At 42.1% G+C, this 18,569-nt stretch overlaps 1 protein-coding gene across 7 annotated transcripts in view; it reads left to right on the top strand.

Moving 5' to 3' along the window:
- LOC120894222 (mucin-5AC) overlaps positions 1 to 18,569 on the top strand; it is a 146,145-nt gene that overhangs the window by 97,713 nt on the left and 29,863 nt on the right. For all 7 annotated transcript variants that reach the window (XM_040296680.1, XM_040296679.1, XM_040296678.1 and 4 more), the window contains one exon: positions 17,611 to 17,735. In XM_040296680.1, the coding sequence (XP_040152614.1) occupies positions 17,625 to 17,735 (111 nt within the window). In that variant the 5' untranslated portion in view covers positions 17,611 to 17,624. The remainder of the gene's footprint in view (positions 1 to 17,610; positions 17,736 to 18,569) is intronic.

The following is an 18,569-nucleotide window of genomic DNA, read 5'->3' as shown; positions in this document are numbered from 1 at the left end:
ATAATAATGAATGCTTGTCGGTGGAAAATGGTGTGATAACAGCTGGTGTATGCAGGAGGCTACCTTTGCACCGGTGCATTGCAGTTCCGCAAGGCTCTACATAGGGCGACGCCAGGCGAGTTTTGGTGAATACGATCTATACACAAAAGCTACGACGATCGAGAATGACGAATGATGGGCCTTGGTGGTTGAAACCTCACCTTCAGCTTCCCCTTAGTTGGAACGCGAATTTCACATCGATATACACACACACACCCACACCCACCTTGAGCGTGACGCCGTAAACACCGTTTAGCGGGCGAAAGATAATCCCTTTTTCCGACCAGTGGTTCCGGCTTAGAGCGGGACTTTTCCTGCCGGTCGGTGGCATGAATTATGAAACTCACCATAAAAGCATATAATTACGGACGCTTGTTCTACGGAGTTTGGGGGTTTGCACCGAGAACCGTTTGCACCTTTTGGATCGTTATGAGTTGGTGGTCGCGTGAAGGATGGTTGCTGGGACTGCACGGTACATTGAGAATTGATAACATACCGGTAGCGTAAAAGCTGCTGTTGCTGCATTTGTTCTTCTACTGCTGAGTGGTTGGCAAAATTCACTGCAATGGTATTTTGTTCCCAGCCCGCTTATGGTACTGATGCAAGAATGTTGTAGAGAAGACATGCCTTTCTTATAGGGAGCTAGTTACTCTTTATGTGATAAAAATTAAATGTTTTCCAACAAGAAATAGATCCAACTTTAATCAATCTCCAATCCCATTCAACAACATCTGATAGTCATTGATTCTGGCTGCATAATGTTATCTTTCGTACCTGTCCTTGGACTAAATTTGGGTCATTTAATAATTTAATTTAATTTAATTTAATTTAATAATTTAATATAAATTGGGTCATTTAATAGATTATAAAGTCTGAGTTGATATTATGATATAAAAAACGAAAAACAAAACTTTTTGCTATCTGACTTAAAAATAAATGAATGAAAGTAAATATTGTTGATGCTTTCTTTGTAGATATTAATAATAAAATCTGTTTTTATCGTTCTAGGTAAATATCATCAACGAAGAACAACTCATCCTCCCGATGTCTTAAACATCTGCGCCAACCATCATTAGCTAACCGTATGTAAAGCATAATGTAGCTTATTTCTCAACGTTAATATTACACACTGTGCAAGAACAACCGTTTTGCAGACGCATAATTTGCGTGGGTCTGCACAATGTTATTCGTTGACATTAAGGTTGCTTTGTACGAAACAAAAGAAAAGCGGGTGGCAACGATCGATGTGTGGCGTGTAGCGTGTTTCGTAATACGATTGTTTTGGAAATCGAGCGATGCAAGCTTAATTTTTTGTTTATTTTATTGCCTTTCCATTGGTAAAGCAGATCAGCTTATCGGATTCGATATGGTTTCGGGGATTCGGGGTGGCCCTTTTCTGTGTGTGTGCACTCTCCCAGAAACACGAAGCGAAGCTATCGGAAACATTAGGGGACAGTTTGAGAGGCTATAAAATTTCACTTTCTTTGCGCTGTGTTTACTATTTCGTGATGATTAAGCAGCTTACGAAGAGCTTTGATTAACTACTTAACAGGGCAAGGGACAAATGATTGATGTCGATTATGGGTGAAAGATGCCATTAAGCAGATTATCGATGACATTGTAGATTTACACGCTTAAATAAATGCAAACCAACTATTTTTAATTAATAAATATGCTCTAAAATTTACGATTTACTCATGTTTAAAGTTTGTTTTATTGATAAACAACCTTCAAAACGACCATCTTTCTGCTTTGATGCTACCGGAAACGGGAATGTCTTCACACAGCAGCAGTGAAAGCAAGGCAGCAAGAAAAATAAACAAAATTTCTTGTTGACGCTGCTGTATCGGGAGTGCCCCTGGGCCACCATTTAAGTGCGTCTCCCAGTTTTTGGGCGGAGAAAATACGCCTCGAGTGTGGCAGTAGAAAAACAACCGCCGCACAAACCATCCCGAAACAAGCAACGGAAGCTTCGCCCAACCCAACCCTCACACGCGCGTTAGTGATTCATTTGCACCGTGCTTTGGAACGATTTAAATTTGTCTGACAATATCTTGCTGACGGTACGAGCCCGATGACGTTGATGAAGGTCAAGAGAGTGTGTGCTTCTCTCTTTCGCTCGCGTGCACGCGTGCAGTGTTCCATACCGAACACTGTTTTCGGCCGCTTAAATCACGCCCCAAGGGGTGAAATGCTGTTGCCGTTCACACGGGCTTTACATTTTATCAAACACACACACAATTGGCTTGCTTTCTAAAGTTAAAGGACCCCTCCTGGCAAAGAGACACCGTCACGGAAGCTGCCGCTCCTAAGCGGCTGAGACTCGCGTACGATCGGTTATGTGCAAAGGGCACGGGGGATCCAATTCCGCAACGGATCGGGTGCGTTGAGTTCCCCCGCCTAGTCAACCACCTGGCGAGCGGTTGGATTGCCTTCCAAAAGCAAACTAAACCTGTCGCTCGCGCTTGTTGGAACCAGGTGCATCATTTTCGGACACCCCAAAAACCCTTTCCCCGGCGTAAGACACCTCCCTAAATGATTGGTCACGAGGAATTCCCTTTCTTTAAGCACACGGAACTGCAGCTATCTACGCGATGTGTGGTGTGCGTCAACTCCTCACTCGGTACAAGATACCAATAAAAGCACACACAAACACACAGTCACTGTGGTCGAATCTCGTCAATCTCGCCCGCAGGGCAGGAAGAAGTCCATTAACCTTTGGCGTCGCTGGGTGCTGCTGCGGTGGAAATTCGTTCCCCTCGCACGATTGGGATGGTTGGCGACAACCAATCGGTCACAACGGGATGGTGGTAGTGCTGGTGCTCGGACACACCGATTTCGCCCCGAAACCTGCCCGCCATTCATGTGCAAGGTTAGGTGCGTGCGTCCAAACGGGTTCGGCCGCCAATTTGCCCAAGACCAAGGCGCGCGCGCGCGTACACCTGCCGGCCAGTGCGTCGTTGTTAAGCTGGCCGTACCGTTTTGGGCCCCGCGTAACCGGTGCTGGTGAGAGTGGTGCAGTGCAGTGCGTTCCTGGAAATCCCCACGAAACCGCACGGAGGTTCATTCATCTCCGGTCCGTGTCGCGGTAGGACCGTTGGTTTGGGAGTGCGCACGCGAAAGTTTCGCTTTCATGTCGCATTTCTATTTGACCATTTTTGGGGGGAACGTCGTGTGTTCGGCAAAGTGGTGAGAGGGGAAGGGGTAGGGTTTTGTCACCGAGACACCTTCACCGAGCCAGTCGGTGCTGGAAAGTGCGAACTGCGGGTCTTTCCTTTTTTCTCCTCTCCTTTGGCTTGCGTACGTCGAGCGGGCATAAGATTGAAGCCAATTAGTGGTGCCGGGTGAAGGTTTCGTTGACCTTGCGTTGATTGCGATGAAAGGTTCGACCGGCTGCGGCGAGGCTGCGAACTTTGTTAGACAGCGGCATGATTGCGGAGATCGGGTGAAATATAAACAATCCAAGCTCTTTGTTCGAAGAGATTTTTTTTTAATTTTTTGGGTGGAAGGATTATTTGGTTTTGATTTTCTGGAGGTGTGACAGCTCCAATGATTATGAAGGGCTTCTTTTGTTTCTTTTTTTTGATAGATGAGATGTGTTAAAAGGCTTTAGATTTTTTTTATCTAACATCGCGATAGGATTGATAGCATTTTTTTTCTCAAACATTTATCTTGTAATAAAACATATTGTATTATGACTGTTCATAACTATTGTCTTAAAGATTTCTTTTTTTGTCATTGTTTTGTCAGTTTTTGAAAATTCTAAGTTGAACTATAAAAAATATATTCATTGCATAATGCGCGAGCAAATGTCTTTTATTATATTTAAATAAAAATGTCAGGTTTCATTGAGCAATTAAAACGGTTTGATTCACACGACCCAACATAATCAATGAGGAATAACTGAATAACAGCTTCTTTGCAAAATTAATATCAGAAATTTATTCTCAACAGCAACTAAAGAATTTTTAAAATGTTTGATTCATTTAATGTATTTGTGATATCAGGAATATAACTACAGTGAAGTCTATCTAAGATGTAGTCTCATCAAGATAAATTGTTTCTTTAAGATAACCATTCGAAAGGTCCCGAAATATTCCATACTGTTCATGTCTCTCAAGATGAATGTCTCCCTGAGGACAATATTTTCTAATATCAATATCTCTCTAAGCTGGTCCTTGGAAGAATCAGTTTAGAGAGATTTATAAAGGATGCAGATAGGTCAAAATAGGATTTCTGATCAGTATAACGTATGTATCTATAGGTATTACTTAAACTCGCAGAAAGCAACCAATCATATTTAAACATCAATATCAATCAGTGGAACATGTGTTCCAATCATTTGATAAGAATATTGTGAATTGTTCAGAATAAATTCTCCTACAATTTAAACTCATTTTTAAATTTCCCTTATGTCATGATTTTATTTAAATATGCCGATCGATTCACAGTTTCATTGCAATGTCATAGATTATTTTAAATGTATGAGAGTATGTGCTTTTAATGTTTAATACGTCCCAGTTGCTTGATTGCATTCGATAAATTCGATGCATTCGATGTGTTCCGTCAAAAGTAGTGTTTTAATGCGCTGAAACACATTTCAAATCGAATGTGACACGCATTACTTCTGAAATGTTGACCCTAAACAAAATGCCCGGAAAGAAAAACAGCACCCCCCTTACCCGCTGCTCACTATATGGGATCAAGTAAAAACAACGCAAAACAACTCACCACTGTCACCGCACAGAGCACAGACCAATCGGCACTGCATCAACATACTTCAAACGCAAAATGCGTAACGGCCAAGCCCGCCAGCACCGATTGTTCCGCATCCGCGGTCGATGCATCCGCAGTGCCGGGACCGCAATCCGACGCAAAATTCCACCGAACCTAATTTTACTCCCTACCCGGTCCGGTCAGAACCCCCGTACCGGCCCCGAACTGTATTCTGTATGGGTGGAGGGTGGAGAGTCAAAATGAAAACCTGTGAACATTCAGTGAAAATAGATACCCCGGCAGCGAGCACCGAAGTGGAATGTTTGGAAAATATTGTGTAGCAAATAGATGAGCGTGTCAGGTTGCAAAATCTGCCCAGTATGTTGTGATTGAATTTGCATAACAAAGAAAATCATCATTTTCGTGCAACGTTTTCGAAGCTTAATCCATCTAGTGCTGCATCAAAATGGAGGTGTACTGTGAATGATACTACCACACAAGTGACATACTGTCCAAAACATTTTTAATACACTGCCCTTTAGGTAAAGCTTTGTGTGAAGCTATAAACTGTTCTAAAACTGACCCAAGTATAAGGGGGTCTCGATACAAAACATGTAATAATCATTTTCGTATATAATGTATAGTTTGCTCCAGCAACATGCCCCAAGAGTTGACCTACAGCGTTTATCTTTCTGGGGCAGTTGGTCGAATGCAATGCAACAGAACACCTCCGCTCACCGTCCGGCGACCAACCCCTTACACAAATTCTCTCTTAATCGTACTCCACCCCATTCTACCCCATTGTGAAACGACGTCAGCCAATGGAGTGGTGTGCATCGAACGCGTATCGAACCACTCGAACGTCCAAAATTAATGATCTGTCTTGTGGTGTAATAAAGTGTCATTTTGCGAGCAAACGCGCACGCAGGTCAACTTTGCATCGTACGCGCTGCGAAACTGCACAGCGCCGGTGCATCGCTAAGGGCCAAATGTCAACGGATGGAGCCCTCCGAAACACACCGAACGCTGTGTCTGCCATGTGCGCCGTTGTTGCGCAATTTTACCACCGTCGATCCATTTTCGCGATGTCTGCCAACGTGGCAGGCCGTAACGTTCAGCGTATGCAAATGATGCGAATGCGAATATAGAGTGCGCAGTATTTATGCAAAAATTTGACCGAATTTTCCGTACTTGTTGGTCAGCGACGTCAAGCGGCTGTGCTGTAATTCGGGAAGCTGGCCACCGGAGCCACTATTTATGTCGACAAACATATGGGCTATAGGAAGGGGTTTGGGTTTCAAGCAAAAGCAATCGCTCTTAAATGACAGTGTAAGCGACGTGTGTGTGTGTGTGTGTGGGAAATTGTTCTGTTTTGCAGTGGCTGGATTGATATTGACGATCGCATATGTAGAAATTATTGCGTTCAGCCAGATGATTATTCCTTTTTCTTGCAAAGTTTTACCAACAAAAATTTTATAACCGTACATTTTGCTATTCAAAGGCCGGGGTACATTATCCGTACACGCTAGTGTAATTTAGATTTTCACTAGCGCATCTGGCGTTGGCTGGTGGAAGCTTTTTTTCGATCATCGAGGGAATGATCGTGCCGGATCTAAAATTTAAATATTTTTTTCACCGGTTTTTTATTCCGAAATAGCTTAAATACTTGCACAACATATTTATCTATCAATTACAAAGCTTTTCCAGTCCAGTTTAAGCGAAAATCATGAATAAATAATTTATTTCCTAAAGCGGCTCCAAATTGTTTAGCCAAATGCTTTGGTCAGCCACCGCCAGATGCGCTAGTGAAGAGTTAAATTGCACTAGCGAGTACGGACAATGTACTTCGGCCTTAAGAAACCACTTTATTCAATTGATACTGCTAACTTTATCGTCAATATGTTGTAGAATCACAGCGTAAAGCGCTTTAGTTTTTGTTTGCTAATGACTTGAATTAGTGAATTGGTAATTAGATGACAAAAACCTGCAGCCAGGAATGCTTAAAATACTGCTGCCATTACCAGAGTCAGTTACAGGATCAGAATAGTTATTGTGACGGTTTTTGAATTGGGACAGGTTTGCAACTCGTTGCTTGACTGAGTTAGATCCTGCTACAGTTTTAGAGTTGAATAAAATATTAATGCGAGTTCCAGCACCTATATAGGCTCAGCATCTTCTAGTTCCATAATCGATAATGGTTCAGTTTCTCTGCATACGTTTCTAGGATTGAATGGGCACCTGAGAGGAGAAACTCTTATAGTTTAAGTTAATTGACATCCATATGTGGTATGCTTATCTTATTACGAGTCATTGTGGCACATCCTTTCCAGGGAGGCTTTTGATTACTTTCTTAAACACATTTTGTGGGACATTTCTCTTATCATGCGCATCGTCCAACCCATAACCGTAACAATCCAATCAAACTCCTTACATTAACTGCCCCAACTGTAGCTTAAAGATCTGCCAGCCCACACAATACAAAACTGCCCGACAAGCAGGCGAATGATGACGTCCAATTAGTGGGTTTCGAAAAAGCTGTTCCATTCTAACCCATCCATCCCCGGATGAAGTGACCCGGAAACAAGCAAAAAAAAAAAGATGCAAGAAACAGGAAAAACACCCAAAGTGCGTAATAATGAAGTGGTTTTGTTGCAGTACTTCGAACAAACTCGTTATGGCCGGCGCCCGCCCCCGTGTGTGTGTGTGTGCGTTCGTTTGGCTGTTTAACATAGGAAACAGCGATCCGCCGGACTTGGACAAATTGCCCAACTCCTCCGGGCATCCTTTAATAGCTAAACTTTGCTACCGATTTTTCGACTACAAGTTTTCCTTGGGGACTCGCTCTGCCGACGCTGCCGGCGCTGCCTTTCCCCCCTAGCTTCTCGGTTCCGTTCGAGCGGAATCCTTCACAGTCGATTGCAGTGGATTTTCATCCAATTTCTTTTGGCTTTGACGAAGGGAGTGGAGCGAGCTGACGATAAAGACGTTTCACGCGAAGATGGACGGTTTCTTTTTATTGAAGGAAGCAACACTCCACGCTTGTGTATAACGATGAAAAGATTTGTTTCCATTTCCTTCCTCGATCACTCACGTCCCATTCCGGTACGGTCGAAAGCTAGAAAAATCTTTGTTTGAAGAAAAGCAGCGCAAAAAAGACTTGAACGATTAAACAAAGCAAAAAAAAAAGGCAACAAGAACCGGTAAGCCCAGTCCCCCAGCTCCCCCCAAAATGTTCTGTGAAATGTTGCCAAAACGGGAAATGGTGAAGTGAAAAAGTCCGACCTTTGTAACGAAGCGTACAAATTTCGTGAATCGGTCGGGGTCGTAAAGCATAACGGTGCGAGCTACAATTCCGTCCATCCGGTCGAATTAGGCTGATTAATCGATGATTAGCGGACTAGATTATGGGAGACATGGGGATACAAAAAAAAAATCGTTTTTCTGGAAGGGCAAAGAACGCATTGTTGGAGCGGGAAAAGGCGTATGAATAAGGCACAATTTTACTGAGAGAAAGATGAAAACTGGGAAAACATTAAAACAAGGCAATGTTAGTCTTTTTAAAGAATGCTTCAAGTTACATGCGTGATTGAAGAAATTGGAAACAGCAAAAAGCTCAACGATAAGTTAAGGCATGCCCAGAAAGTTAAGAATATTCTTAAATTTTTTAAGAACAAAGAGATGGGCAAACATGATTTAACCAATAATATGTTTAATATTTTTAATATGTTTATTGATTAATCCATCGGGATCTTGAAGATCCTACATGAATGTACTTAAATTAGTGCGTAGTATTCGCAAATAAATTAGTAGTCTATGTAAGGTACATAAATCGATAGGGGAGAACTGGTGCACAAGAATAGAAAATGTATTTTGAAAATAAAATTATTACATAAGTTGTGTCCTGAGTCTATCTCTACAAACATTCTGTGGTATGATGAAATCAAATAAATCAAAGTTATTTATGAAAGTTCGACACATAGCTGACATAGGATCAGACTGACCAAAACGAGTTCTATAACGAGGGACGGATATGAATTGACGCGTACGTAGATTCCTAGATGGCGCGTTAAATTCTTTCGTAGCTAATAGAGTAGGAGCATCAATATGGTGGTTAAGTAGTCCTGATATAAAAAGGCATTTAGCTATCTCATGGCGCTTTTTCAACGACTGAATCCCTAAAAGCAGACACCGGGAATGATATGACGGTAACACATCGCCCTGTCGCCATGGTAAGAGTCTTACAGCATATCTAGTCGCTTTTCTTTGGATGACCTCGATTCGATTACTCCATTGTTATAAATCGGGTTAAAGATGAATAGCATGCCGGTCATAGGCTCTATAATTTTGTAAAGATTTAACTTCTTTGTACCGATCTATTTTATGTTTGAACTAATTATATACGTTCTTATTATCCTTTCATAATGTTTGCACAAGTGATTGTTACTCTTTAATTGCTGCATTCATTGTTATACCTTGAACTAACTCTTACCTTCAAGACAATTTGTCAATTTTTATAAATACTAATGATGTGCTGGTATTTTTATCATTACGATTAAACTTATTTCTTACTCATACTGAATCAAACTGTTAAAGATATAGCTTCAAAACAAAATGTGTACCTTAATATGAAAGCTTTAAAGAATACATTGATGATTTAAACAAACTACAAAGGTACAAAGGCACCTCTTGGATGTCACCAATCAATTACTCACAGTGACTCCAGAGTACCCAGAGTACTACGAAAACTACTTGACATCTTTCTACGTACGTATACTTTGTTTCAAAATGTGTAGGGACAGAGTCAAGGACATTGCAAAGAGTCGAAAAACTAGGTCGTAAACGAATTGGTGCATATTCCTTGGAGAGTCATCCCTTATACCTTCGAGTGTACTGCAGTCCCGAAACCTTCGCTGTGCTGTGCAATTGGAAATGAAAAAAGTTTTCCAATACCTCAGTTGGTCGTAGTTGTGATTTTGGAGTTGGGAGTTGACATTTTTGTCAATTTCTCGCAATTTCTTTCTTTTTTGTATTCGCAATGGTATCACTCTGACAGTACAGGGGTAGCATAAGAGCGATGTTTTTCAGGACTCTAATCGAGTTCCATTTGAAAGTGTGCAATTTCAGTCGAAAGCTGTTGAACGAATGAACACACACACACACACACACACACATAGTACGTCTTTTCGCAATCTTAGAACCGATGCTGACCGTGGACGAAATGCATCGTTCACCGTTTCATCGGTCGGTTACCTCAAGCAGATTCGTTTGCATCTCCGCTCCGTCACCGATCATCTCGCGGAGCCCAAAATCGTAGACATCCCGCCGGTGATCGAAATGGAAGCCGGCCAAAAGGGAGTGAAAGGGTTCGGTGGGCCCAGGTGAAAACTCTCACTTTCGTCGCGGGCGCGTTATCAAAATCGAGAAAGTTTCTCACCGAAACGGGCGAAGGTGGCGGGAACCGGTTTGAGGTGACGCGGCATCGCCCGCCAGAGGAACCGTGAACCGTGGCATGGGTCTCCCGATTAAAGATGCTGTTGTGTGTGTGTGTATGTGTTTGTGCACCCGCGTTCGTTTGCCGATTCCTCCTCCCGGGCACATTGCTCCCGCGCTCCTGCAGCTCCGGTCCGTTTTTGGCAATTTCTGCAACCGTCGAAAGCGCTTCTAGCGAGAAAAAACATGAATGTGTTGCGTGCGTTCATTTTTTCCTTGCCGTCTTTCACAGTTATGTTCGCTACGTCTGTCTCACTTCGATTTTCGAACATTTCGATCGAGTTTTGTGCGGCTGTGCGTGGTTCGATAGCATGCTAGGGGGTGACCTCGGGAGGGTTCGATGTCGATCCGGTTGACCAAAGCCAGACCGATGGTCAGGCGACAGTGAAAGTGATGCCGAAATGTTTATGAAACGATGAGCGAAATTTCCATTTCATTTGAATGTCTTACGAGAGCGCGCTGTCCTATGGGTGTATGGTGATAGTGTCGTCGTCGATGCAAGATGCGCATTGTTATGTAAGGGAAGAGTTAGAAGCAACGATTGATTTGGGAGTGCGAGGGAATACGAGGGTTCGGAAGGTAGAGCATATGTGAGCTTCATAGATGAAACAGACATTTTATATAATGTTTTGTTTAGAATGATTGCAATTGGTGCTATGTTTTTTGTTTTAATGTAGTTAATACATTTGTGTGGTGATTCCTAGTCTCCTTGTTATGTTTCTGATTGCTTAACAAACGAATTTGGAGATAAAAAACATGAAAGGATACTCAAAACAATTCAGCATTTTTGGGTTTATTTCAAACAAGTAAAATTTTACTTCAAAAAATTCTTATTATGTCGAATGTTGATCCTTTAACATCAACCAGGACGAACCATTACATACAGTATATGCTGTTTTTTATACATTACGCAACCAATAGATCGTAAGATCAAATTGAAATGTATTTTACGGATATAAACTTTGATGAAAAGGCCTTCAAATTGTATGTCAATAGCGCTTCTTGTAATTAAATCGTGTAGTAGTATAAAGACAACCGTTTGTCCAAAGTGATAAGAGTAAAGCCAAAACAAAAGGTTCAACCAACTGTAGGTTTATCCTACGCTTTTTTTATCTCAACTGCATCAACAGCTTGAAGCACAAAACATAACAAGTTCAAGCTCTTGGCTTCGTAAATCTGCCACCAGCATGATGTTTTATTTACTTCACACCTTCGCTCACGCCATGCACAAAACACTGCTTCGCACAATCTACGAGACGGCCAACCCACGCAGTCCTCCCTTTTCAAATAATGCTCCTCCCGGCGCCCCAGGAGGCACCATCATTCAAAGGCACTGTGCACCACTAAATTAGTTCCAGTGCATAATGCATCTTCCCGTCCCGTGTACTATCGTCGAACGGATCTTTGCGGTACAATAAACTACGGCAAAGATGGGCAACACTATCGATGAAAAGCGCCCGCGTACATGCCGGTGCCCCAGCTGCCATCAGCACCCTGGTTGCCAATATGTTTCCAACCCATTTTCGGTTCGAATGTTCTTGCCGGTACGGTTGCTGCTGCAAGGCAAAGCTAACCGAATCGTAAAAACGTCCGACAAGCATGATCAGAGCATGAAGAGAGCTTCCAATGTTGCGTACCTGATGGTTCTGTTCCCACCGGCATTCTTTACACTTTTTTGTTTTGTTTAGAAGGGCGTGAATGGTTGTGTGTGTGGAAAAGCTCACACCCTGTAACGATTGCTTTTCTCCCCCTTGCTCTAAGCTCGCCTCGAATGAGAGTTCTTCCAATCGTTCCGACCGAACCAAACCGCTTAAAATGGAATATCGATTGTTGCACACAATGCCACACCGCATTGCACACCCTCCAGGGAGTGTGAAATGTGTTGTGTGCGTGTGTGGGTGTACATGTGCGGTTAAAAATTGAAATACTATTCACGTACCCGCGGGTATCTGATCCGATCTGGCGATGAAAAAGATGCATCCGCAGCATCCACCGAGAAAAAGGTGCTTCGTTGTTGCCCTCCCCAAGTGCAAGACACAGAGCGCACCCAAGCACACACACACACCTTTTTACTGATTCATCGATGAATGTTCGGTTGAAACAAGTTGAAAAGAGGAAAAAAAATACTAAGAAGAACCTTTGAGGCAGATTCTGGTGAAAACTGCACGAAAGCGCGGGAGCTGTGATGTAAAACTCAATTACATTACCGCAGGTGGAAACATAGTTTACGCGCAACTGGAAAGCGTTTGCAACAAAATGTTGCTGCTGTAAATTGTATGCTAGTATTTCGCGTGCTTTGATCTTTGGCCATACGAGTGCAACCGTTCTGTTCATGCAGTTTTCAGCTCGAGTGAACCATTTTACATCATCAAACATTCAGAACTAATCGGCAGCGTTTAATGGCATTCAGTACTTCTTTGAATTGTAATAAATAAAGCAGTTAATAATAAAAACAGATAGCAGTGAACTTCTAGTAACAAAACCAATCCCTAATACAAGATATGTAAAAGTAAGACATTACATTAGAAAAAATAATTATAAAACTGCCAAAACGAGCTTTAACGAAACAGTGACTAAAAATAATAAAACTGTGAGTAAAAGAGAAAAATAAAACTGATAAACTTGCCTTTGCCAAAATATACAAGTAATTAATTTGATTATTAGAACAAGTAGTTATTTAAAATGATTGAAACTGAAGTAAATTGATATGTAAAATACAAGAAGTAGTGCAATACTTAACAGTAGATTGTACAGCCTTGCTTTAAGATAACAGTATTTGACATTTAATTGTGATAAATAGAAGTTAAATATGAAATGAGCAAGGATTTCAAGACTTAAGTAGTACTAAAATCCCCAACATTAATTAATAAGAACGCACCTTTAGAAAAGGTCACTTAAATTTAAATGCCAAATTAAACCAATATATCATTAAAGAGCAATATAAAATTGAAACATATTCGCCAGACTTAAAACATAAATAAATTTAAAAAAAACGCACTCATTACACGATGCCCGTGTCCGTTAAGCCACAGCACAATCACCTTAAGCTGGCTAATCCCACGTTCGCATGCAAACAACAGCAACAACAACCACCAAAACAGCAACACAACACTCGGTGTGGACATGCTGGCCGACCATTATCGCGTTGGGACTGTTTTTCACGCGTTTACGTCAACCACAGCCGAATTCGGTCCGTGCGGATTAATTCCACGGATTATCCTAGGAAAATGGCCAACTCCACTAGCCGTAGACACGCACGCGGTGCAATGGGCCGTAGTCGTGCCGGCGCGAGTCGTAGCATGGGTTTGTGCCAATGATGCCGCTTCCGGCACACCTGTATGCATATCGGCGCACGGTGTGTGACACGGTACACGGATAGCATAAATAAACGGTTTTCGATTAATAAAAGCCCGCTTTTGGGGTGGTGGCCTGACGATGGTGTGCCCTGGAGAATGGAGAAAGTTGTGTACGATGGGGCGGCTGGACACTTTTTCACACGCATACACCGTACGTGGTCAGTGCTGAACGTCCATACGGCCAGGAAAAGAGACACAGTAAACCTCACAAGGTTGGCCCTTTATTCTGAAGTTATTGTTAACTAGGGTTAGTTTTTATGATTTTATTTTAATATCCCAAAACCAGACAATTTAAAGTCCATCGTTTAACAATCATCACAATTCAACAAACATTAGCCTAAACCAACTCATCTCTACAGTTTTCGCTTCAGTGTGTAAACAATTTCCCTTTTTGAAAGGAACAGCTTGATAGCACGTGTTTGCCAATTATGAGATCTAATAAGACTGCACCACATTCGACTAGCAGCGAACGGGGGCGATGCTTAAAAAGGCTTCATCTTCTGAAACATCAACTCGCCCGAATTACAGCACAAGATGCAGTGCACAACTTCTCCGTTGGATGTCGGCACTTCTCGTTATAGTATTTGTCCCGAGGAAACATTCCAAAATTATCTTCCAAATTGCAAATCATTAGCCAATCCTGCTACCATCCTTCTGGCAACACCCAGCACCCCTCCCAGTTGATGGTTGCATTGTTCGATTCGGGTCTGGCTGCAAAGGCCGCGAAGCACCGAGGAACGCCTCGGTTCCCATTCATTCACTTGCACCCGGGCGAACGGAGGCTCATTAATGTTCAAATAAAGCCATAAAGTGCCTTACCGGGTACAGCGGAACAGCAGTGCCAGTGTAGGGCAATAAAAAAAAAATGAACCCATCCCATCAAAAGGCAGTGCAGTGCAGAATGCTTCCTTCCTGCTGGAACACATCTCCGAACAGCCCCCGAAGCAAGCTTGACTACCGTGGAGGGGTTGTAGGGTTGGAGGGAAAAGGATAAAACTTTCTCCGCAAGGAAAGGAATCGTTTTCTTTTCGTTTCGCATTAATTCGACTGCAACAATAGAAGACAAATGGTGCCGGAGCTAGGAGTATGGCGAAGCGGGCGCGCAAGGGGCATCGCAAATTGTAAGCCATAGAATGTGAAGGCCATGTTTAACATTCCAATTTCATGACAATATTTTACCGCGCATTCGTGACTGCAGTGTGCTGGGGCGTATGCTGCATTTTACATATGTGGAACATAAATAAGTAGCTTCCGATGAAGGTTTTTTCTTTCTATGGTTTCAAGTTAACCGTCAAAAGGGAAGTGCAACATGCCCATACAATGTATGCATTTTTCAAACTGCATTATAGAATGTTCGACTAAGTCGGGTGGAAATCGAACCACCATTTGTTTTTGTCAATTTTGAATGTAATAATATCAGAATCAAATGACGTTTATTTACCAAAGCCATCAGTTATTTATAAAGATAGCATGTTTCTATATTATATTGAACTTAAAGAGTCAGAGGAGTGAGCTCACAATACTGTTTAAGGCAGCACTTTTACAAAGAGTTTAGAATTAATTTAAGAGTTGGCACTATGTCTAACGTCAATGTCTCGTTACATGGCGATGAGACAGCACCGTTTTCAGCCATGTTAATACGCCCGAGCAATCCTAACCGCTACGATACATAATTAACTCCCGCTATTTCACTGTTGATTTCGCTTCCACTCAAAACCACGCTTAACGCGACCAGCTAACCACACCGGGCCGGCATGCATCCGACCAGTAAATTATGGATGGAAATTTAATTAATTTAATCCAAACGTAATGACTCATCCTAATCGGTGCCACTCAATCGTTTGATACTGCGGCCGATATTGCAGCACGCCCTGCACACAAGCTAGAACCTGCGCCAACGTAACGCAGTTACTTCGTGAATTATTTCGCACTCCAGTTCTGCATCTGTCCACATCGTTTTCCTGGAAGACTTGTCCACACATTGAGCATCACTTCGCATCAAACATCGCCATCATCTTCCCGTAGAATCGTACGGCGCCCTTGTGTACATCGCTGCATCCTTCCCTCCCAAGCAAGCGCAACGGTCCGTCCTGTTATCTCTGATCCTGAAATTAACACCCGTAAGACAAACTGGACAGCTTGTCATTTGTCAACATGGGGACGGTTGGCGAGCGGACGGCCGAGGACCGCGCGCAACATTGAGATGGAAACAGCAGTAGCGCTCGTTGATGGAGCATAATCAATTTAATGGTTCGTTGCGATAAATAAATCATCATCGATAATTAGAAAGCAGTAACGTGTTTATCATGATTTGTTGACGTTTCGCAGCAATCCATGGGGAAGCGTTCTGCGTATCTGCTCGTGGAAACGGTCAACCATACGCGGGATGGTGGGATCTATATTCTGGGAAGAGCATTTTCTGGATAGAAATTCCAAGGAACTTATGCAGACGTTCCTGTTGTTTCGTAAGTTGTGTAGCGAAGCACAAATAACAACATTTATTATTTGCTTTAGCATCTCAGCATGTTCCAATATTTATTCAACTCTAAATATTGGACAACAGTTTCATCATATTTATCAAAATAGTGGCCTTCTTGCAAGGAATTTCCGGTTATTTCTGGTCTGATTATAATGAATGAATTATTGAGCTTTATTTCACTCCAACGAAGAACAATTGTCTTCTTTTCAAAGGAAGAAATTTTACTGAAGCTTCCACGGTTTGTTCTAGCTTGGTTTCTACTTCGTTTCTGATTGGAAAACAGCAAGACTACTCTTATAAAATATGCTCTGCACTACAGCGACTACAATGTACGTTCTTGCTATCAGAGGAAAAACAAGCTGTGATAGGGTTAAGAGCAGTTCTGGGAAACATATTAGAAAAAATACAACTCCCGTATAGGTGAAAGCTTTCCTTCCTTCTTTCTTACTAGGAATTAATTCTTTTAAGGCAAGGGAATAACATCTTGCTCAATGTTTTGCAGGTAATGAAGGGAAGAAACATGAAAGTGCAGCAGGAAATTTGAACTTGGAACTCTGTGAAAAGAATTGAAATCGCTACTGAGACATTGCAAAGTTAAAATGATTTATATTTATATTGTGTGCTCTGTAGTTATTGGTTTAAGAAATTTAATAAGTTTATTTTGTTGTAAATAACCACATGTTTGTCCTGAACTATAAATCACTCGTTATTCTCACTCTCACTCACTCTCGATTCTAACGAATGAAATAATGATGATTTTCATAATCATGTAGACGGTTACATTCGAGTAAAAAGGATCGTTTTTTGTTAGCTCCATCTGCTTCCGGTCTAATCATAAATCAGAACCTTCCATAAACGGCAGCTCTCCCCCAGTAAACTTCCATTTTCCACCTCATTTGTCAGCTTAATAACAAATTCATTAAAAGGTAGAGAGGGAACAACAACAAAAAAACCGAGTAAAAACACTAAACTTTTCAAAAACACTCTTTTCCACTCGACGGGCGTGTGTGGAAACGGGTGGGCTAAATTTCCAGACATGCCACAGTGCTTATCATCTTGAGATGATCTTGAGCTTTTCTTTTTTTGTTGGTTGTTCGCCCCAGTACGACACCGGTAAACTCCTCCTGAGAAGGATTTACGACTTCCATACCTGCAGCAAATGTATGGCGCCGTCAGTGTTTGCGCCTGTCGTTCGGCGGCTCGGAAGTAAATTAAAAGCTCATAAATAGATTTGGCAAACGTGTGCATTTGGGTGGTGGTACGACAGCGACAGCCACTTCCCTGCAAGCAAGCTGTCAGCAGCTTCCGAGCCAACCGAATGTGGGTGATAAAAAGTGACATTTTCAGATTGCCTGGTAAACACTCGCTAAAACGTAAACCCGGGGGGGAGAAGCTTTTATGGGACATTTTGATGGGATTTTATTGCGACAACTTTTAGTCCGCTCGAATGCCATGTACATGTTTTGGGGTAGTCTATTTATATACATATTAAAAGACCATTTTCTTTTTCGATACTTTCCTTGCTTGCAGAATGGTTCCATCCGATGGCGAAAGTTAGCCATCTACCAATGAGGCGCTATCCGACCGATCAGCCAGCAGCCGTCAATGTAGATCCAATCAACTTCTATCCACCGGCGAATGCAGCGCATCATCGGGTAAGTGAGATGGGGATGCCGATTGCAAAATCGACAGGCAATTAATGTGTGGTACTACTACTACTACTACTGTAACTACTTCTATGATACTCTGTAACTGAACTGATTGCTCTGTTTGTACACAACAACTTGATCTTGGCAGGTGTACACACCGTTAAACCTCTGTCCCATCTGATTGTGACAAAAAAACACACATCCATTAGGTGTAGAGAGCTTTTTAATGGCATCAAATAAAAAGTGAAACCTATGCTGGCATCCACCACCCTTTCCCGTTCGGGAGTAGTACAACCATGATAGTAATGAGCAAAAATAAACCCGAGTGCTGTAAAACATGAAACGAAATAAAATTTAAATAGCCCAAGAAAACGAGAGGGGAAATAGACTCAATGGAGGCAAAAGCACCGCATGCCAAGCGCATAACACTCATTAAGCTTCGAATAATGGGTGGCGGGGTGTAAAAAAAACACACACACACCCATCATTTATGCTCACACCAATCGAGTGCCAGTTGACACGAGTTTGCGTTCAAATGGTACCAGCAATGTGAAAAGCCAACAGCGGAGTGAAACAAAAAAGGGGATAAAAACATACATATCAAACAGGAAAACAAACAAACCGTAATCATGCACGCAAAGAGAGTGTGCCTTCTCCTACCTCCCTTTGTGATGAACGTTTTTTGTTTTGCGACTTGGCGCCGGTTTAATTTTTTACTATCTTCCCACTTTTGTCGTCTCTTGCAAACTCTGCTTGCAAAAAAATGCAATGCTCCAGGAACGTTTCGTGAGGGGTAATAACAAAAAAATGTATCTCAAGGAACGCAGGCAAAGCAGCGCT

The sequence above is a fragment of the Anopheles arabiensis genome, chromosome 2 (genome assembly GCF_016920715.1).
Source record: "Anopheles arabiensis isolate DONGOLA chromosome 2, AaraD3, whole genome shotgun sequence".
NCBI classification, from domain to species: Eukaryota; Metazoa; Arthropoda; class Insecta; order Diptera; family Culicidae; genus Anopheles; species Anopheles arabiensis.
Note: the sequence above shows the minus strand (reverse complement) of the source record. Positions and strands in the feature narration are given on the sequence as shown.